At 37.7% G+C, this 23,991-nt stretch overlaps 1 protein-coding gene across 1 annotated transcript in view; it reads right to left on the reverse strand.

The window, feature by feature from the left end:
• Positions 1-23,991, reverse strand: part of LOC138711245 (T-box transcription factor TBX20-like) — a 404,801-nt gene that overhangs the window by 109,020 nt on the left and 271,790 nt on the right. The window contains exon 3 of the mRNA XM_069842659.1: positions 18,066-18,339. Within this exon, the coding sequence (XP_069698760.1) occupies positions 18,066-18,339 (274 nt within the window). The remainder of the gene's footprint in view (positions 1-18,065; positions 18,340-23,991) is intronic.

A 23,991-nucleotide genomic window follows, 5' to 3' on the forward strand; every position in this document is an offset into this window, starting at 1 on the left:
AGCTTCATGCGTCTTAATTGAACGTACCTTTTAAACTTGATTCTTTCAATATTCTTCCCAGATTGCACGCATACGCGATTGGAATATTGAACTGTGTAGATGCAGCTTTAGTTCCGTTACACACTACAGCGAGAATGCGTTTGTCGAGCTATAAAAAAAATGCTTTCGTGTAGCACTGATTATAACGGTCGAAATAAGGCACAGCTGACATTGGTCCTGCTCCCACAGGTAACATAACCTATAAGTAGCCTATAAAATTTGTATTTTATTAATGAAATGAAACAATTAATAGAAAGTCAGATGTTCAAATTTATGTAACAACATCGCATATCAAACCCAATGACCTTGCAGAGTAATAATAAGGTCCTTTGATCAAACTGCCTTCCGTATGGCGTAATAAAATTCGTGTTTTAATTAGGCCTATCTATACAGAGATGCCTTCACTGTGTAGCAACATGTCTCGCTGTGAATACATAAGCATTGGTATATAGCTGTCCCCACTGTTACTGTTAAATTAAATTATGATTTCAGCAGATAATGAAAATGTATTTATGTAATAATAATAAGAGAAAAGTGCAGTACATGTAATTAACATTGTTAAACCTGTATTTCGCTTTTCGCAATTGGCATTACTGAATAATAACATCGAATTTCTTTATTGCAGTAACCGATATTCATCTACGAGTATTTCAACTTCACAATGTCTGAATGGGTTAAGTATTCGTTAATATACAATTATTAACATTTTGTGATCGAATTTTAGGGATATATTATTTATATTTTTATTTTATTCACGAAATAGTCTTAATAAATATCACTCGAGGTCTGAGATTTCCCAGATAAATCTCAGACCTCTCGTGACATTACTACAGATAAATTCTGCTTCCTTTGACTGGTGGTTGGTATTCATCCATGACGTCATGTGTTAATAGCTATTGCATTGAGCGTATTCCGAATCTCGCCGGTGAGCAATCCGATGGCATCACGGTGTTCCGAATTCCACCGATGACGTCACTGATGCTCCACCGGTGTCGCACCGGTGCCATCAGCTTGCAGAGGTGGTGGCAGAGTCCATCAGCCGCCATTAGTGAATCTGATTGGTTCTTGTATAGGGCGGGAATTAGCAGACGAATAACAAAGTATATGATTATGTCTCGTGACCAGAATATTGTACGAAATGGAAATATAAAAATTGGAGATTTATCCTTCGAAGAGGTGGAAAAATTCAAATATCTTGGAGCAACAGTAACAAATATAAATGACACTCGGGAGGAAATTAAACGCAGAATAAATATGGGAAATGCCTGTTATTATTCGGTTGAGAAGCTTTTGTCATCTAGCCTGCTGTCAAAAAATCTGAAAGTTAGAATTTATAAAACAGTTATATTACCGGTTCTTCTGTATGGTTGTGAAACTTGGACTCTCACTCTGAGAGAGGAACATAGGTTCAGGGTGTTTGAGAATAAGGTGCTTAGGAAAATATTTGGGGCTAAGCGGGATGAAGTTACAGGAGAATGGAGAAAGTTACACAACACAAAACTGCACGCATTGTATTCTTCACCTGACATAATTAGGAACATTAAATCCAGATGTTTGAGATGGGCAGGGCATGTAGCACGTATGGGCGAATCCAGAAATGCATATAGAGTGTTAGTTGGGAGACCGGAGGGAAAAAGACCTTTAGGGAGGCCGAGACGTAGATGGGAGGATAATATTAAAATGGATTTGAGGGAGGTGGGATATGATGGTAGAGAATGGATTAATCTTGCACAGGATAGGGACCGCTGGCGGGCTTATGTGAGGGCGGCAATGAACCTTCGGGTTCCTTAAAAGCCATTTGTAAGTAAGTAAGTATAACATCGTGCACTGTTGTGTCATGGCGGTGTGTTCTGCTGTATTGTTTGTAATGAGCACAACGTAAAAACAATATGTTAATGGCTTATGAGCGAACATGTCAACGGACCAGTTATTACTACCGGTTCAAGAAATAAATTATTTATGCTCTCTTTTCTTTGAACGAGATGGCAGTACGAAAATTTCGCAAAATTTTGCTAGCGTAGCACAGATAACCACTTACATGGTCGCCATGACAGCATCGATTCTTCCAACAGTTTTGTTCCTTATTTTCGTTGCAACGTGACGTCATTGATCCCACCGGACCGGTGAGATTCGGAATACGCTGATTGCCACCAGGTAGTGCATCGTCGCTGTCATTCCAAAGCTTGATCCTGTCGTGGTCCGTATGGGTGTGTGACGTGCAACGACATGCGAAGCCATTACTGGGTGTGCATGATGATGAAGATATTGATGATAGTAATGATGATAATTCTATTGATGATGTTGATAACGTAATTGATGTTGTTAATGATGATGATAATGATGATGATACTGATGATGATGCAAGCGTTGCGGGGAAGTCTGTCCCCAGGAGCGCCGCATCCCATTACCCGCTGGACGCGCCACCTGAGCTGACGGCTGTCTTTCGCCGCCTGCACACGTGTTCCCGTGTTCTGACACAAACAACCCGAACTTCTATATTTACTGCGCCACGCCGCGAGAACGGCCGTATTTATAATACGCGGCCAAGCCTCTGTTTGCGGCCGATATTGGAGAAAGAACTGCAAGCAGGTGCCCCCATATCTGATCCCGGCGGACCCAAGGCATGTAGAGCCTGGCTTCCGTACGAGACACAAAGTCGCCGTTTGAGCATAAGCCCAGGAACCTGGCCTTCGTTATGGATTGGGTTTTTGGTAACTCGCTAATTTCTTTCCCATAATGCATTGCAGATTTTGCGCTGTACTTTTCAAATATCCTTTTTTATTTTTTGTTCAAACGTAAAAAACAACTGAAAGAAAATAAAATAATATAAAACATTTAAAACTCTAAAATTTTAAATAATTTGCATGGACGTCCTGATTAATTAAGTTGTTACTATCTTAAAGACAGTAGGCTGCTTTCATCCCATTAGCCTGTATCTTACGCAAAGAAGCATTTTCCGCAGACATTTGGAAAAAGAACTAAGGAAAAGACTAGTGAAGCACTCTGTGTGGAGTGTGGCATTGTATAGAGCAGAAACATGGACATTACGACAAAGTGACGAGAAACGACTGTAAACGCCCATTCACAATGAAAATTAAACATAACCGTAACATAAACACAGAAGTTTGCGCCCAGGCTACCAAATGGGATCATTCACAATGATTCACATAAGCATTGACATAGACATTACCGTAAGACGTTAACATGAAAGTTTGCAAACTCCAAACTTCCGTGCTTATGCTTACGTGATTTGCAAACAGAACACAATCGTGGAGCGCTGAAGTATACGACAGAATATGAGGAAATGGCGTCGTTGTTATGTTTCCATGGTTACCAAGTATGTTTGCTGTTATGTTTATGTTCCCATCGTGAATGATGGTATGACTTCTTGATTTTACTGTAACGTTAAGTTAACGCTTACGTTATGTTTAATTTTCATTGTGAATGGGCCTTAAACATTTGAAATGTGAATATGGAGAAGAATGGAGTGTCAAATGGACAAAGTAAGAAATGAAGCTGTGTTAGAAAGAGTGAAGAAAGGAAGATGCTGAAACTGATCAGGAAGAGAAAAAGGAATTGGCTGGGTGACTGACTGAGAAGAAACTAGGTACTGAAGGATGTACTGGAAGGAGTGGTAAACGGGAGAAGAGATCGGGGCGGAAGAAGATATCAGATGATAGACGACATTAAGATATATGGATCATATGCGGAGACTAAGAGGAAGGCAGAAAATATTGAAGATTGTGAAATGATAGATTCGCAATGAATACCTTGCCCTTTTTCAGAAAACTATGAATGTATTAGCGCCAAAGTGGGACAAGTGGGACTGAATCAGTGACATGGTATACTTGCGAGTGAAAACAAACTGTAGACAACTGGAGAATCTAGAGCTGAGGACGGAGCGAGTAGAACCGTTCAGTTACTCGGTTCTATCGGTTTATGTGCTTGGCAGCGGAGCACCGGAGTTACTCGGTTAACCGTAGCCGTTACCGATCAGTTCGAACAGAGTTCACGTGTTTTACTTAGTTCTAGCAGACAACAACGTAGGTACTGTTGTATTTAAATATTTTCTGCTGCAGGACAAATTATTTCCTTATCCCCAAGGCGGGCTGAAAGGCCTCTAGTATTGAAGAGGAGTTCATCCTATTATATGACCTGCCAAGTGGGCCTAATGAACATTGACAGTCTGAACATATTACTGTACATAATAATAATAATAATAATAATAATAATAATAATAATAATAATAATAATAATAATAATAATAACATATATTATGCATTATTATAATAATAATATTATTATCATTATTATTATTATTATTATTATTACTTACTTACTTACTAGCTTTTAAGGAACCCGCAGGTTCATTGCCGCCCTCACATAAGCCCGCCATTGGTCCCTATCCTGAGCAAGATTAATCCAGTCCCTACCATCATATCCCACCTCCCTCAAATCCATTTTAATATTATCTTCCCATCTACGTCTCGGCCTCCCCAAAGGTCTTTTTCCCTCCGGTCTCCCAACTAACACTCTATATGCATTTCTGGATTCGTCCATACGTGCTACATGTCCTGCCCATCTCAAACGTCTGGATTTTATGTTCCTAATTATGCCAGGTGAAGAATACAATGCGTGCAGCTCTGCGTTGTGTAACTTTCTCCATTCTCCTGTAACTTCATCCCTCTTCAGCCCCAAATATTTTCCTAAGAACCTTATTCTCAAACACCCTTCATCTCTGTTCCTCTCTCAAAGTGAGAGTCCAAGTTTCATAACCATGCAGAACAACCGGTAATATAACTCTTTTATAAATTCTAACTTTCAGATTTTTTGACAGAAGACTAGATGACAAAAGCTTCTCAACCGAATAATAACAGGCATTTCCCATATTTATTCTGCGTTTAATTTGCTCCCGAGTGTCATTTATATTTGTTACTGTTGCTCCAAGATATTTGAATTTTTCCACCTCTTCGAAAGATAGCTAAATCTCCAGTTTTTATATTTCCATTTCGTACAATATTCTGGTCACGAGACATAATCATATACTTCGTTTTTTCGGGATTTACTTCCAACCCTATCGCTTTACTTGCTTCAACTAGAATTTCCGCGTTTTCCCTAATCGTTTCTGGATTTTATTATTATTATTATTATTATTATTATTATTATTATTATTATTATTATATTAGAGTGTTTGATTAATATTAAAATATGTTAAAAATGAAGTGCATTATATTTTTCTTCTATTTGTGTTTATTGGATTTGTGTTAACTCATCAGTCATCATTTTATTTGTATTTATTTCTACGAATTATGTTACCTAATTACTTTAATTTATCAATAATATTAGGCCTACTCTTCACAAAAGAGAACATGGTTGTATTGAAGGCTAGTAATGTTATAAAATACTGTACATAATCATTATGTTCTTCAGTTCAAGGTTCCATGTTTTATTGATTATTTTATCCAATTTCCGTATTAGTAAATGATTCTGTGTGTTATTTTTAAGTGTTTTAGGCAGCGCTTCATGGAGCCCGTTTCTTTCTATCTTCTTTTTTACTTACCCTAGTTGCAGCGTTTAACGTTTACCTCATGTGTTAATTTATTAGCTGTTAGTATCATAAATTATTTTATCAATTTTATTTCGTCTGTAATATATAACAACACTGAAAATTAAGTAGGCCTTTCATACAAAATAACTTCGAAAATAGTTGTAATCTCGCAAATGAAATTTCCAACCGCCATTTTACAATGAAGAGAAGCACTTTTTTCTCGTCAATTGGCAAAGCGAAAGCGCTTTACTTCAACGCTTTTAAAACACACTTGATTCTACGTTCTAAAATCGACTCAATCTATCTAAATTTTAAATCTGCCGCCACAAATTTATACTCGGTACTGTAATCGGTTCAACCGAGTAATGACGTCACAGTAACAGCTCAGAACCGAACCGCTCCGTCCCCAGCCCTAGAAGAATCCAGAACGTGATGCAGCTCAGTTACCTTTCACAGAAATTAGAGAATTACAACTTTGACTTTCCTTCTCTGTCATTCTTTCATTCATCCATGGCAATCCAAGTTATTTTACGCACCAGTGTGAGTCCTGTCCCAACTACAGCACGACGCTGCTTACTTATATGAAACGACACCAGAATGTGTTTTTACAAGATTTAACTTATTGCGATGCCAGACAATAAACACATCGGCCTGCACTCATGCATATGTAACGTACACAGCGTCTGTGTGGTCCATTAGAAGGGGCAGGCGACACTTCATCATAAAGTTTAGTCGCCGAGCATGCGCACAGGATCTGGGAACAATAATGGATCACTTGCTCACGTGGGTGTTACAACAGTTGGTACAACTGAGTGTTTCTATGGCACAACTCTTCGTCCGTACGGGCTATTCCATCTTAAATCTACCGGAATATAGAGAAAATTGACCTTGCAATTTTTAAATACAATGAAACTTTTTCTGTCCGTTGACAACTGTGATACAATGCTTTGTGCAAAGTTTGAGGCATCAGAACTTCATAGTGTTTAAATTATAAATATTTAAATTTATCGTATATTCATAAAATTAGCAACTTTAAACTGTTGTGGCTCCGAAACCCTTTCACCCAATGATCAAAATCATGGTTTATTTTGATGCTGGCAAGTTAAAGTTTATATTGACATGTAAACAATTTTTCTTACTTTTTATGGAAATGGAGAAATTTAGATTTTTCCTCATTAAGACGCCTTTGCCCAAGAAACAAATATTTTTAAAATATATGCTTAGATTCCGCATTGAAAGTACAAATAAACACATATTTTTTACTGATGGCACGTTGATAAGAAAGTATTGAAAATATCATATAAAGAAAATAAATAGTACGCGCATGAACTAACCAGCTGGCTGTAGGTAGTCGAGACAAGCAAGCCCAGGAGTCAAACACGTGATGTGTCATCTAGCAGTCATGGCTGGGCTAGCTTTATCACAAGTTTTCATAAACACAGGAGTAAAATGACGCCCAACGCTCGCTTATCTTCAGCTCTCGGCCAGTGCGTGCGGTACTGCGCCGTTCAAGTCTAGGCGTGTGAAAATAATTTATTTAATACCCTCGAAACTTATTGCCGAGCCACTAAGCAAACAATGCGGAATCCCTCTTAATAATGCAAGGTTTTTTCTCAATATTTTTTACATTTTTACAAATGGGCAAAAAGCCTAAAAGTAAGTAAAATCAGATTATCTGCCTCTCTGTATACAATAAAAATAAGGATTACTTCTTATCGTAAGCTACCAAATGTCAGCTTCAAAATGAGCTCCCGTTCAATGTTCTGCAGTAAATGGTTCCAGAGTTCTGAGCGCTGAAAGAGGCTTGTTTTTATAAAATACGCTAAATTTGTCGGTCAATAGTACGAAAACCGTTTGACTTTCGATAGTAGATTTTTGAAAATGCACTGTCGTCAGCACCTTGTATAAATAGGGAAAAAGTTATATTAAAAAATGTGAGGTTTTTTACTGATCGATTTCATATGGAATAGCCCGCACGCATCTCAGAGAGCATGAGTTGCGCCGAGGACGACATTGAACATCGCTGGGAAAATTGTTCTAAAAATCGCTTCGTCTTCAGCGGAAACCAAATAGGTCTAGTTCTTACACTTGCGTGCGAAATGCTACAAAGGTAATGAAATTACCTAAAACCTTTCAAATTTAGTGTTGCAAGAACTACGACCCAGATCGGGGTCGATCTTGAGTACTGCAGTGCACGTCAGTAACATCAATATTACAGTCCTGTTTTCGAACGAGGCCTGGTATCATCTGCAAGGGTACGTACGGGCTGTTCCATATGAAATCGATCAGTAAAAAACCTCGCATTTTTTTTAACACTCTAATTTTTTTCCTATTTATACAAGGTGCTGAGGACAGTGCATTTTCAAAAATATACTATCGAAAGTCAAACGGTTTTCATACTATTGAGCAACAAATTTAGCGTATTTCATAAAAACAAGCCTATTTCAGCGCTCAGAATTCTGGAACCGTTTACTGCAGAACATTGAACGAGAGCTTATTTTGAAGCTGACATTTGGTAGGTTGTGATAAGAACTAATCCTTATTTTTATTGTATACAGAGAGAGAGATAATCTGATTTTACTTACTTTTAGGCTTTTTGCCCATTTGTAAAAATTTGAAAAAATATTGAGAAAAAAACTTGCATTATTAAGAGGGATTCGGCATTGTTTTGTTAGTGGTACGGCAATAAGTTTCGGGGGTATTAAATAAATTATTTTCACACGCCTAGACTTGAACGGCGCAGTACCGCACGCACTGGCCTAGAGATGAAGATAAGCGAGCGTTGGGCGTCATTTTACTCCTGTGTTTATGAAAACTTGTGATAAAGCTAGTCCAGTTATGCGCTACTAGACGAAACATCACGTGTTTGTCTCCTGGCCTTGCTTGTCTCGACTACCTACAGCCAGCTGGTTAGTTCACGCGCGTAATATTTATTTTCTTTATTTTATATTTTCAATTCTTTCTTATCAACGTTGCACCAGTAAAAAATATGTGTTTATTTGTACTTTCAATGCGGAATCTAACCATATATTTTAAAAATATTTTTTCGTGGGCAAAGGCGTCTTAATGAAGAAAAATCTAAATTTCTCCATTTCCATAAAAAGTAAGAAAAACATGTGAATATAAACTTTAATTTCTCAGTATCAAAATAAACCATGATTTTGATCATTGGGTGAAAGGGTTTCGGAGCCACAACAGTTTAAAGTTGCTAATTTTATGAAAATACGATAAATTAAAATATTATTAATTTAAACACTATGAAGTTCTGATGCCTCAAACTTTGCACAAAGCATTGTATCACAGTTGTCAACGGACAGAAAAAGTTTCATTGTATTTAAAAATTGCAAGGTCAATTTTCTCTATATTTCGGTCGATGAGATGGAATAGCCCGTACATACCCCATCCACCCACAAAAAAACGGCAATTGGAGAGGAATTTGTTATTTAATATCCGAAGATCGAGAAAAGTATTTCATATGAACTTACCATTAAATATTATGTTAAGCGACTTCAATTTATGAAGTGAAGAAATTCATTTATTTGCAGTATTGAAAAGATATTCAGAAACCGAATTTATAAGAAAACTACATGTCACAGCACACTCAACTTTAATTCTTCCTCCAATTACTCAGTTTTTTCATTGTTTTGGTCCTGCTAGAAATCAAGGCATAGCTACAAATTATTATTTCTGACTTTATGTCAATACTAATTCATTATAAGTCACATCTTCCTTTTATGTTTCCATTTTATTTTATTATATTCTTAATGAGTTGCAATTTCTTACTTTATACAGTAACTGCAGCACATGTAAATAATTAGGCCTACTAATATTAATTTTTTGGTTAATATTACTTATATTGTTAATTTATATTCACGTGGCTTAAAAATCGATAATGTGTTACATTGGAAAAATCATATTAAAGAAATTACCCCAAACTAAATTCAGCTTGTTTTGCTATTAGATCTATGCAAAAGATAGTAAATATCAATACCTTAAAAACAATATACTTTGCATACTTCCACTCGGTAATGAGTTTTGGAATAATATTCTGGGGAAATTCCACAGATACTAACAGTATATTCCTATTACAAAAAAGAGTAATTAGAATAATAGTTGGTGCCAAATCTAGGGAATCGTGTAGGACTATTTTAAAAAAACTACAAATAATGCCCATGGCTTGTCAGTATATCTTTTCATTAATAATCTTCCTTATATGTAATCGTGAAAACTTTGTAACTAATTCAACAGTTCATAGCATAAATACAGTCAAAAAATGACTTTCATACTCCATCGGCAAGTCTATCATGCTATCAAAAAGGAGTGCGTTATATGGCAGTAAAAATTTGTAATAGCCTCCCTATCGATATAAAAAATGAAACTCAAAACATAAAATTATTTAGGGCCAAATTGAAGAAGTACCTAATTTCTCACGCCTTCTATTCTGTAGGTGAATTCATGACATTCAATAACACTTCATGAAATTGATACTAAAACTTTGTGTTGTACTAGTAGACTATATTGTAAATCTCGTATGTATATATTTCATCTAGACTGTGACTATAAATTAAGATTTTATAATAGTGATGAAAGAGTGATGGAACGGAGAAAAATTCTCTCCGGCGCCGGGATTTCTCCGTTCCATCACTCTTTCATCATGTGATGACGCAGAATATCTGCATGGAAATATCATATGCACTTCGGTACATCAAAATACATTTTATAATAGTATTAAGTTTTTTTAACTTGTTCCATATTCTAGCTGTAAAGCAATGTATGAATACCATGGAATGTTAATAAATACAATACAATACAATACAATACAATACAATACAATACAATACAATACAATACAAAGGTGCACTGATGCTCATATAGCCCGTATTACCTTCCTATAACTCATTATAAACAGATAACTATTACGTCACCTTTACGACATAAATTAAAGAAAGTTAAGGCAGAATAATACAAGGTAAGGTAAGACATACATTACCACAAGGAAATATAAGATTACTGACCAAGATTTCTGTCACCATCGGGAATCAAACTCGGGTTGGTTTTTGTTTGGCTTAACTCAACAGACACATGCGCGCTCTCCTTCCCTCATATCGCGTGCTTGTGTAATATCGCGTCTGTATACTTGAATGTTAATAATAATTTGAGAAGTGCAAACAGACGGGGAGCAGGAGAGCATCTTTCCTCACAGTTGCTATGGAAACATTAGTAAGGAAAACTACGGAGAGATGAAGCATATCTTGTCACAGACGAGTTATTATTTATACTGCGGACCAGACGAGGACAGCTGCCATTCGAATCTCGACAGAAATAATAAAATACGGCTTCAGAGCAAGGATGGAACAAATACAGAATTAAGAGCGATAGAGTAGTAAAAAATGCGAATCAAATTACTAAACAAAGCACGAAGGAGCAGAAAAATGAAAAATATATTACATAACATTTCAATAGAAATCGCTCTACACAGACAGACTAGTACTAAAATAATTATATTTCATGTACATCATTCCCTGATAAATTGACTCGTAGATACTGAATATGAACAAAATCCGTCCAATAGTTTAGTAGAAATCGCTGTACACAGACAGACTAGTACTAAAATTATTATATTTCATGTACATCATTCCCTCATAAATTGACTCGTAGATACTGAATATGAACAAAGTCCGTCCAATAGTTTAGTAGAAATCGCTGTACACAGACAGACTAGTACTAAAATTATTATATTTCATGTACATCATTCCCTCATAAATTGACTCGTAGATACTGAATATGAACAAAATCCGTCCAATAGTTCAGTAGAAATCGCTGTACAGGATCGACAGATAATGCTCAATCGTAATTGTTCAGTATCAGTTGTATTTCGTTCTCCAGACTTCCCGCATGTTCTACGTTTGTTGCTGTTGTCCAAAAATTTGGATTAAGAAGGACTGGGTTATCTGATCAGTGGCTACTATAATGAAGAAGAAAGCGTCACAGGCTGACCTTCGCCTTCTCCAGTAATTGTGAGCAGAGCTCCGCTAATCCGTTAGTCTCTCTGGTCAGCTGTGCCCCTGGTGTCTGGAGTGCTGGCGAGTTCTTGCGGTCTCTTACCCAGAGGTTGTCCCTCAACGGTGATGTCTCTTTCTTCTTCACAACATATGTCGTCATATCAGTAATTTTCGCTTTTTATCCCGCGTCAGGTGTTCGAGAAGTGCCCCAGAGACACACACTATCCCGCCGACACATGTTGTCGGAACAAAAGCAACTAGGCTCGCATTTTTCTTTCTTTCAAAACATGTTCGAGTTTTGTTAGCTTTGAATATAAAGAAGTTGATAGTAAACCGTTTTCTTGTGGTGTTAATTTTTACTTGGAGATTCCGTCAGTAGTTGAAGACTTTCACCGTAAGGAACTGTAGTTCGAATCTATCTCGTTATAGAATTACTAGCAACCTTCTCTGCCTGTCTGTCTGTCTGTCTGTCTGTCTGTCTGTCTGTCTGTCAGCTCCACTCCGATCTGTCAACCACTGAATGCTTGCCAAACTTCAGGACTACACATCTGCTTGGAATGCTAGTAACCATATCTCTCGCATCTTTTATCCTCTTGACACGATCTTTTCATTCCTGTGTAAGAAAGGTAACAGTGGCGTGCCATTCCAACGGTGCTATCATATGTATGGAAGGTGTGGAGGGTAATTTTCACCGATGAATTATGTTAACAAATGTCACTGCCGATGGTGGATTTAGGACGAGGTGGAGCACAGGAAAGAAGATACGTTAAAAAGCAATACTCAGCAGATAAAGAAAAACTACGAGGCGCATTCAGAAAGTAAGTTTCCCTATTTTTTTTTTTAAAGAACACACACTTTCAGGAAAACAGTTATTGGCAACAGGTACAGCAATGTTTCAGCTATTTTTCAATATAGCCACCATCAGAATTGAGACATTTCTCGTATCGTGGGATCAACTTTTGTAGAACTCTGCCGCCTGCGAATGGAACCAGCTCTTCATCGTAGCCAAAACGCTCACCGGAGGACAGGAATCTCTTGAGGTGCAAGAAAACGTGAAAATCGCTGGGAGCAAGATCAGGACTGTACGGTGGATGATGAAACAACTCCCAGCCAAATTCCGTCGAAACAGCTGCTGTGCGCCGAGCCGTATGTGGACGAGCATTGTCATGGAGGAGCACAACACCTGCAGTAAGCATTCCACGCCTCTTGTTTTGAATGGCACGTCGCAATTTTCGCAGTGTTTCACAGTAACGGTCAGCGTTCACTGTTTCACCTCTTGGAAGGAAGTCAATGAGCAGAATGCCCTTCCTGTCCCAGAACACCGTGCACATCACTTTCCGTACCGACAGCGTCTGTTTGAATTTCGTCCTGACCGGAGATCCACTATGCCGCCAATGCATTGACTGCTGCTTGGTTTCCGGAGTGAAGTGCGAAATCCAAGTCTCATCGCCTGTGACGATGCTGTCGAGGAACTCGTCGCCGTCATCGTGATACCGTTGCAGAAATGTCAGTGCTGCTCCTAAACGTTGCATTTTGTGTTCGGGTGTCAGGTTTTTCGGCACCCACCTAGCACACACTTTTTTGAACAGCAGGTGCTTAGTGACAATCTCATGCAACAAGGATCGCGATATCTCCGGAAAATGGCTGCTCAGCTCCGTAATCGTGAAGCGACGGTTCTCCATGATGCACTGCCGCACCAGCTCAACAAGATCATCATTGATGAGGGACGGTCGCCCACTGCGCTCTTCATCATGGACACTTTGACGACCTTCGGAAAACTGCCTACACAGCGACGCACCATCTGCTTACTCATGATGTTCGGCCCATAGACCTGACAGAGCTGCCGATGAATTTCAATTGGCGCAATGCTTTGTGCATTAAAGAACTTTATCAGTGACCGAACCTCACAGGCGGCGGGAGAAGGAATAAGAGCTTCCATTTCGGACCACTGCTGCCACGCTACTGGCACCAGGCGGGACCTGTCCGGCTGGCATATGATTGATACGTCATAGATCTGTTACGCATGCGCAATTGACACAGCTAATTACGTTTACTTTCAAGGGGAAAAAATCTGGAAACTTTCTTTCTGGATGCGCCTCGGATAACTTAGGGCCTAACTCCTTCGTTAGAAGTCTATCCGCACAAAAATAAAACTTTACTTCGTAAATATTTTACTTCATTTTGAACCATAATACTTCGGCTACGATTGTTAAAACAGGCTAAAGCTACATAACTGACATGTCTATAATATAATTTTATTATTGATCATTGACGTTAATTAATACTAGATGTCACTTTATGAGTTTTCAGGCTTTCACGGTGACAGTGATTAGAATTAAAGTTTTGGGTAATCCATCGTGTCCTGGAACTTGACATATCCAAAGTTTCGGAACTGCATACAGGTCCCATCATCAGGGTACTCTGTCGGGCTCAGTCGTCCAGATTAGCCTGGCGTAACGAGTAGAGACATCCATCCACGGGCGGGCTACCTGTGCAGCTGTGACCTGCGGGCTGTACGATCTCCTGCTGGGAACTTCAGCTGATCCAAATTTTGTTTCTAGATCTGTACAAATTCTACAGTTCAATGGTTATGCTTAAAAATGGAAATAAGAAAGTTTAACAAATTGCATGGGCCTATTTTGAATGGTGAAGATAAACTGTCTTTACTTTGCATTCCTTTCAAAATTTAAGCTGTATCCCTGATTACGTTGACAACATTTTAGTGGGTCTCTTTCAGTAGCGGCCGGTGATCGAAATCCTCGGTGAGGCCAGATGCGACTAGTTTAAGTGCCTCCGATAGGAAATGTTGATTATTGTTATTATATTATTAATATCATTATTAATCTATTATTATTATTATTAGTCTTATTATTACTATTAGTCTACTGTTAATTAAAGATAATAATTTCACTCACCAAATAAGCTGTTATGCTGTGAGTTTCAATGATTGTTTCAGTGTGATGAAGCAACCCACATTATGTGTTGAAAATCTCCTTTCTTTCTTTTCTTTTTATATTTTGTCCCTTGACAGCAACAAACAAGGCCAACAGAGAAGTTTATTTTGCACCACATTACCACTTAACCATTTATGTTGCCCATACCAGGATGCAATAGAAACTCGCGTTTTAAGATTATGTGTCAGAAAAATTGTCAGCGATGTCGTAGGTATCTCGGTAGTCTCTCTCTTTATTTAAAACTTCCTTTCTTTCAATATTATTTCTTCTCGAAAAAGGACACTCTGACAATGAATTAACTGCACCAGCATTATTTCTGGCATTTGTTTCTGTTTATATTTTCCCGAAATACATAACAACATTGGTCCAGATTCACTACTGTACTACGAAGTACAATAGTACAACACCCTCGTTTAAGTCATAAACTAAGACATAAGGGGAGAGAATAGTGTGGGTCTCTGCCTGCCAAAGAGCTGGAATTTGTAGTATTTATGGCCTATTTAGGAAGACAAGTCACCATTGCTATTCCCACCCCACACTACCCTAGAGTCCGGCTCATGAATGAGAGGAGTGAAACCTGACGAGGCCAGACGAATTGTGCCTCAGCTACAACGTTTTAAGCGCAACGTCAAAAGGCCGCGAAGACAAACGAAAATCCAGAAGCAGACCCGGCACGAGCGATCCTGGCCTCAGGAACAAATTTTACTGCAAAACAGGTCTATATACATCACAAATTTTTCAAATGCTTCTACAGCGATATATGCCTCATTCAAATAACTAATACATTATATAAAAACACAAAATTTGATTTCAGTTAAGCCAAGTGACTGAGGCCCGGCCTCACTTGCCTCAGTCAATCAGCCACCACTGGTCCCTTTGATCGTCATTGGCTAGATATTCTACAAATGGCTGACATGTTATCTTAAAATTCAATTCAATAGGGGTACACTTAATTTATTGCGCTCGTCAGTCCACAGATTGGACGTCAAAGATAACACGCGCTCAACATAAGCATTGCTAACTGGTACAGATATTACCAGGTTAACTATTCTCAACGATATTCATTTAGCACAGTGTAACGTTAGTGGCGCCATTGGGTGGTAAATGGTGGTACTTCTTGTTGTTTTAGTCACACCACCCCCGGGACCGAAGACCATGATTACGTAGGAAATATCTCTTCTTGCTTCCCAACAAACCTGAGACGAGTAGGATTCATTGTAAAACAGAAGTCCGCAGTGGAAATGTGACCAGCCCATGTTGCCACATTGCTACAAGTGCTAGTCCTGAATCGAGAGTAAAGGAAAGAGGGCGCGAATGAAAAAATTGAGAACTAAATAAAATATGGTAAATTTCATTTACAACTGGAAGGGCACGTGACCATGAGTGCAACCACTACTGCTCGCTGGCAAAGATATTAAATCATTCCGCTGTTTCTTCGGAAACTGTTGTGTACAAATGATTGTGAGTCAGTGTTGCCAACTTACCGTGGATAATTCTATCTACTTCTAACAATTTTTTAGCGAAAAAAAAATTATGAAACTTTTGTATTGCAAGTTGTTTGAATGTAATAAGAGCGACTTTTCGAGGTCCCTTACCAAGCAATAAAATTTTCTGTAAGTAATGTATTACTTTCTACCTAGCCAATCCTTAACACTACGAGCTTTACCTCTACACTAAGCTAAAGAAAGTGCTCAATGATTAAGCGGAAATTTTTCAGGAAAACTTATAATTAATTACAACGGGTTAAGTTTTAGTCCCTACGACCACTTCCAACGGACTCCTAACGAATATTCACACGTTTATCACTGGGACTGTGGCGCTGGAAATCAATTTAGAACACTTTTATCTCAGTCACGACGTATTTCAATTTTTACTGTACAATATAAATGCAATTATCACTACAATGACACAATAATTCTTGCAGATAACACAGAATCCACTTCGGAAACGTAATTAACAGAGCCGCAGTTTCACTTCAGTTCCACTAGATGACTCAGAATTCCAGCAGACGATATGGTACAGGTGTAGCAGGGATGCCAATATCGGCAAACGAAATGAAACTGTGAGGAATGTTACAACAGGTGTGCTAAACGTGTAGCACGTTAGGTTAGGTTAGGTTAGGTTAGGTTAGGTTAGGTTAGGTTAGGTTATGAATGGTTACCACAGTTTGCGACAATGCAATCATTCTCCCACTCCACCTCAAATAAAGTCACAACGACGAAATATGGCCGCCTTCTTCCTTCTAGTACGACTCAGGAGAAGGCGAGCGGAAAGAATGTGGCCTTCTTGACTATCGCTGTTGATCATTACAAACATCGCTCAGATAAGCATCCCAGTAGCCGGGTTATTACTGTGCAGGAAACATGAGTAACAATGCATATGGAAATTAAAGCTGAGTTGAACAGAAGAAGACCTAATGTTTCCGCTTACTGCAGTACAAATATTGACGTGTTGTCGTACGTTATCTGTTCACATCCCTTCCTCCTCAGTCCGCTCTCGTCTTCTCCTGAGTCACCGACAGTATATAAGGGTGCCATCATATAGCCAAATGGCTGGTCTCGAAATTGAGACGATTCAACAAGGCTAATGACAACAATCACCTCCTACATAATAGCCAAATTGGCTAGTCTCTTATATGAGACAACTCATCCTGCCCAAGGTATTCCGTGGTTTTCCTCAGGCGTAAGACAAATGTCGGGATGAGCCCTATAAGAAATGGGCCACGGACCTATATGCCCTTCCCCATATATATTCCCCTTTATTATAAACGACGTATGCCCTAGTTCAGAACATATATAAATTGTCTATTAAATATAGGAGGTCACTCAATTAGTCGCAATTTGAAAGGACAGGGACCTCTCAAATTGCAGATTTAGATTTCACGGCGCTTCTTCCGACGGCCTTCACATGCCTTGTCATCGAACAACAGATGACAGCGTCTTGCCATCCTAACGGCAAACACCAGCCAGCTCTTCCTCTTCCCGTTCCGTGATCACTTGATCAAATCTCAGTCCCCCTCGCGTATGTGGTACCTAAGAGGTTACGTCCAATTTCGGCTTCCCCTTCAAAATTTTCTAGAGTTCCTTCAGTGGAGCAGGGTAACCCGGAGTGAGACTAGTGGCCAACAGGCTTGGAGCTCACATATTTAGTTTTGTACAGCCCCATCCCCTTGCAAGGACGCGTTTTGCGTACCTTTTAAATTTGTCCTCCCAATTCTCTTTCGATTTTTCGTTTTTTTTTTTTTTTCGATTTAGGGAGGGTTTTGTGGGACCACAGCTCTCACAGTGATCACATCGAGTTTCTTCTACTCCACACTACAAAACTAAGGTATTTTCAGTGTTTCTTTTTAATTCCCTATACTGGCAATACCGAACTAAAACTTCATCTTACATCGCTTTATAAAATTTAGGAAATCTAAAAGGCAAAAGTTTCAAGACAATTTCCTTCAAAATGTTCTTGAAAACTTTCCGACTTAAAACTGCTCCAGAAAATCTGCATCACTATGAGGAGATTGTGACATACCTGGCCATTCTTGTCCATCTCGTTGTTGGTGAGCTTGACCTTCTCGAAGGACACGACCTGCTTGCGCAGCTGCTCGCCGGTGAAGGGCGAGTCGGGGTGCATGTAGAGGCGGCAGGGCGCCGGGGGGTCCGCCTTGCCGGCCACGAGCCACGACGACCGGTGGTACGCGTACCGGTAGCGCTTGTTGTCCACCGGCACGATGTCCATCAGCACGGCGTAGCGCTGGTCCGGGCGCACGCCCGTGAACGACACCCGGCACGTGGGGAACATCCTCCTGCAACACCAGCAGCATTTAGACCCTTGACTTTCGTGCCTGCTGTGGAGACTGCTTGTGTCAGCTCAGCAATGGACATACAGGGTGATTGAGTAAAGGCGTGCAAAAATTAAACAGGAAATAGGATGTGCTCTACGGAACATTTTGAGATAGGGAACTTTGAGTCTGCGAAGTCAGAGAGAGGATGGTATTTTTTGATGAAAAATTAGTAAATTAAAAAAAATCTTTAAAATAATATGTGATATGTGTGGAATGCATAGCATACCATTTTGTGGGTATTTGTGCCCTTATCGGATGTTGAGCCGCCAAATTACTCTTCAAGGAACGACCACTCATATAAATTGAGGGAAAGAAGACAGAGGACGGACACTGGAAAGTTTTCTTTTCTCAATCGTACTATCAGAGACCGGAATGCTTTACCTGCAGACTTACTAAAGGCTTTACCAATAACCAAAAATGTATTTAAAAATAGGCTTAAGGACCTTACTAATAGACGGTAATTATACACAGTACTTAAAGGGTGTAATTGATATTTATTATTGAAGTGTTGTATCAGTGAAGAATTATGTTGTGTAAGTGAAGTGTGTTGTGTCAGTGAAGTGTGTTGTGTAAGTGAAACGTGTTCCTGTCAGTGAAGCTTTATAGTTTATAGTGGCAGTGCAAAGTATTTGAACAGTGAAATGTTTTTGAAGTGTTAGTGAAATCAGGATAGAATCAGTGAAATGTGTCGTAGTTCCAGTGCAGTGAGTGAGTTGACAGCGAAATGAGTGTAATGTTGAAAGGTACTTGTGCAGATATGAACATATCATACACGTGGGTTTTAGTTCGAACTTAGGTTTAAGATACAAATTAGATTTATTTTAAATGTTACTTTAAGTGATCGTGCTTCATTTAATTTAGGATGTTCCCTGTTATTATTATTATTATTATTATTATTATTATTATTATTATTATTATTATTATTATTATTATTAATTATTGTTAGTATTAATTATTAGTATTATTATTAATTGTATTTTTAATTAATAAGTTTATTATTGTCATTATTGAGTGTAATTAGTTACCACTGCCACCGGGTATATACCCATTGCAGTGTGAATAAATACATACATGCATACATTTTTAAACTTCCTGCGTTATGGATTTTTAAATCACTCGCCCACTCTTATTGTTGTTTCCGGTAAATTAAATTAAAAATAATAATTCTTTTCTTGATATATGTGGAATGCATTGCATAACATTTTGTGGGTATTTCTGCCCTTATCGGATGTTTAGACGTCATTTTTAAACTTCCTGCGTTATGGATTTTTAAATCACACGCCCGCTTTTCGGTTTCCAGTGACTTCATTTTTTTTGCTACATTGCCGGACAAAAATTGATATAATTTCTGAACTATTAAAGATACATGCATGAAATTTAGAACACACATTCTTTAGACTATTAGAAAACTTTTCTCTGTAACAGAAGTTTGTTAATTATTTCATTTTAAAAATACGTCCGTTTGTTTGCAAATAAAAAATCAGAAAATTGTTATTAAATTTTAATTGTTTATTTTACAAACGTAGGGACCAATATCAAAATTCTGTTACAGACAGTTTGTAGAACATGCTTTTCCAAATACATTGGAAAAAACTGTTTGAATATATCTTTAAAAACGGTTGAGATATATCGGTTTTAGTACAATCCTGCATTTGGTATATTTTTTTCAAATTTGGGCCCCCAAATAACTTTTTTCAAAATATTTTTATTTGGTTGAGTTGCCACAGCTATGAGCTCTCTACACACAAAAAATTAATATTTTACACCAAATAGGAAAAAAGTTTTAAAAAATACCATCCTCTCCCTTTAAGGACATAAGTTATGAGCTTAAACATGTCTATGCTACAGCTTACCCTCTATTGCCTACGTTTATTATTTACATTTTAGTTATCCTCATATTATTTACTACCTCTGATTGAGGTTCTGGCTGATACGTACATCTATTATCAGGCAGTACATCTCACTTGACGATATGTGTCAGAGGAAGAACAATTGTTTGTATACATCTGAAGTCTGATTAGTGTGATATGTAGCTAGTCTGCGATGTATGCAATGGAAAGGGAAAGGAAGTGGCCACCCTACCCCATTATCTCCTGGCTTAGTTGCCTTATGAGTGGTGTTATGTTATCACTTATGAGCATCAGACCTGCCTTTGGACTGTTACTAAACATACATCATTCGCAAATCTCAGTGAATCAGTACAATTTTGTACTTCATTAAAGGTGCTCGAACTGACGACTATCAACATTTATTATTTACATGTAGGCAATCCATCATGTTTTGTCTGTTTACCTATCGCCCACCAGGTGGTTCTGTCTATCGTATTTATTTACATTATCACTTTACAAAACACGACATAAGTCAACGACAGACCTTCCATGCCATTCCAAGAGTTAATCACAGTATGTTAACTCAGATTTATAAATGATATGAAAGTAATTTAAAACGTACATAAATATAAAATGTAAATAATAAATGTAGGTAATATGGAAATAGTAATCGATGGCGATGGACATGTTTAGTTAATATCTCATTAATCTGATTTCACAGACATCAAGTCCCCTATCTCTGTAGAACATCCCCTATTTCTAGTTTAATTTTTTCACATTTTCACTCAATCGCCCTGCACGCAGAACATATGATGTAGTGTAACACGTTCTATTTACTTATCGCTAATCTAGTTGGTTATTCAGTATGGTTAGGATGGTTAAAAACTGTTGCCTCAATGAACAACGTAAGGGAATGATTAAAATGCGTTTAACAGTACTCGTAGGCCTACATAAGGATATACAGTTGTGAAGTGCTTTTTACAAAATCGAGTAAAAGTTCGAAAAACGAGCAATTTCTGAGATTTCGTAATGCACTTCACACACGTATAGACTATAGTACAACATTTTTTGCACTATCATATTTTTAAAACTGCAAATACAATATGTTTTTCATTGAAAATTTAGAGCAATATTATTCCAAAGCCTTCGCAAAACTATACTGTAACGGTAACTAAGCAACAATAAGTGCACTCTATTAGGTCTGTTTCAGTATAGTTTTATGTTATGAAGAATGGTTTCCACAGCAACAAGTTTCTGTGTGGGAATTCTAAGCGTCCAAGGCCTAACAACAATAGCTGTAAATACAACAAAAACACGATCGTCCAAAATAACGTTTATATCATTCAACAAATCCCGTATACAAAGATTTCAAAGTTTTAGGCACCAAAAAAATTAAGAATGTGTAATATTAGTAAACCACAAAAACAAATCAAGTCTCATCAAATTACAGTATCATGTTATTCCACAAAAATAGGCACTAATTGAACCTAAGTGTAATGTCGAACCTGGTCTGATTTCACCCAACTCTATACAATTCTTCTATTAATAAGTATCCATACTTAACATTCATTAATCATTTCTGTTTTAAAAAGAAAGTGTATAAATTATTTTGGCAAACTTCTCTAACATAAAAATGAACCCTAAAGTATATTGCCTTCATATTTATATTATAATTAACTGCCTGCATATCTATCTACCTACGTACGTACCTACACATGTAACTACCAAAGCATGCATCTATCCAGATATGATGTAGGACCTTCCACTTCCACTCCAACGACCACGAAAATAATCTTGTTTTATATAGTCCCGTCGCTCTAATATCCGGCACCCAATCACGTTGCAGGTCGGCTACATTTAAACGTGTGCGTCTTGTGATTCGCTGATGCATTTCCTAAGGCTCGATAAATACTTAATATAATCGCCCGCCATTTTGGTTCTTTCGTAGGGTTCGCAGAAAGCACACGAGGACGTTATTTGCCGCTCAATTATTTGCTGAATTACAGTGCGTTTGATTTATTATCATAGGAGCTACGACATGATAATGTTTGAGGTGCGGCAAATAGATTCCTCGTCTGATAGTTCGGCAACGAAAGAACAAAAATGGAGAACGATACTACCTACCTAGACTTTATAGAGCCTTCCTTCACTTCCTAAGACGTAAGCAAAGAGGAGGAGTCACGCCGGGAATAACAGCGTCACGACTATAGTTCGTAATTGAAGCATGTAACTTGGTCAAACACAAGTAAAAAAAAATAGGGGGCAGTTCTTTAGGTACTTTACCAGTGTCTACTCATAGATAAGGGATCTGGCGCGCTAATTGTTAGAAGATCGTGAAACGCTGCCACAAGGAACAGAGGAAATGAACAGGCTTAGAAAAGAAGAGCTGTGCAAACGCAGTGAGGACTCTGCAGACAGAATTACCGACGTCGAAGAGCCGAACAGGTCTGGACTGACTGATGCATGCTGATTCTAAGATGAAGAGTGCCGACAACATGAGCGATAAGTGGGCTATGCGGGAACCAGGCTGAAAACTGAACAGTTCAGCAGGAGTTCCGTCGTTATCAGCTTTCATTTATATCCTGGCCATGTTATAAAACTCAAAAAAATAAATAAATTTCAGCCTACATAAAACATATGACGTTACGAAATGCAACCTACATTAAAATACAGTATAATATAAAAGTGACAGAGATGTATAGACCACTAAACGGACGCCTTGTTGATAGTTATCTTCGTAATGTTGCAGCATCGTGAGGAGACAGGGGTGGCCAGCAGGTGTGGATTCTACCGAGACCGGTTCGAGGACCTGATGGTCCCACAACAACGCTTTAGCAACTGCAATCTTGGATATCCAGAGATATTACTACGACTGGCACACAACTGTGGTCTTTTACACCTCCACTGCGAGAATTGTGAAGAAAAAGTATTTCCAAGCAGTCAAAATTATTTTCACACTCTTTTTGCACTAGGCTAGACATTCTAGGACTAAAGCCAGAGGGCTACATTACAGGTTTTCGTGCCTTACTCTCAGTCATTGCCTTTCTCGTCTGATTATGTGTTAAGTGGATGATCTACATCTCTTTCTGGTGTTTGTTTGTCTAGGACATGATAAGATGTATTTAAGTTCTTTCCCTTTGTTAATTCGATTTTTACTAGGCAAACCCAGCAGCTTTCTAACAGTTCCACGTCATCGCAAATCTCCGGAATCTGTCAAAATTCAAAACCGTCTTGAAAATCCATCTATTAAACAATCAAAACCTCACTACCATTAAATGTGAAGTCCACTGATACTTTCATCTACTTTGACTTATTAATTTTACTATTTGTGTGGAATTACCAGGAAAAATATGGTTAATTACCGAATAGGCCTACTATAATTTATTTCTTAGTGTAGTTTATGTTACACACTTAATTACTGTATATTATTCATTTATTTACTTAATTACCAGCTCAATTATTTACTTAATTATTTATATATTTACTTATTTACACGTTTACTAATTTATTTATCCACTTATTTTTATTTGCTTAAATAATTAAATATGTTTATTTATTTATTCATTTATTTATTTACTTATTACTTATTTTTAATTGCTTATTTACACGTTTACTCATTTATTTATTTATACACTTAATTAATTATTTATTGACGTAATTACTTATTTTTATTTATTTACTTAATTAATTATTTGTTTATTTATTTCTTTACTTTAATATTTATTTAATTACTTACTTTTATTTAATTATTTATTTGTTTGTTTACTTAATTACTTATTTTATT

Source organism: Periplaneta americana, chromosome 12, assembly GCF_040183065.1.
Source record: "Periplaneta americana isolate PAMFEO1 chromosome 12, P.americana_PAMFEO1_priV1, whole genome shotgun sequence".
NCBI lineage: Eukaryota > Metazoa > Arthropoda > Insecta > Blattodea > Blattidae > Periplaneta > Periplaneta americana.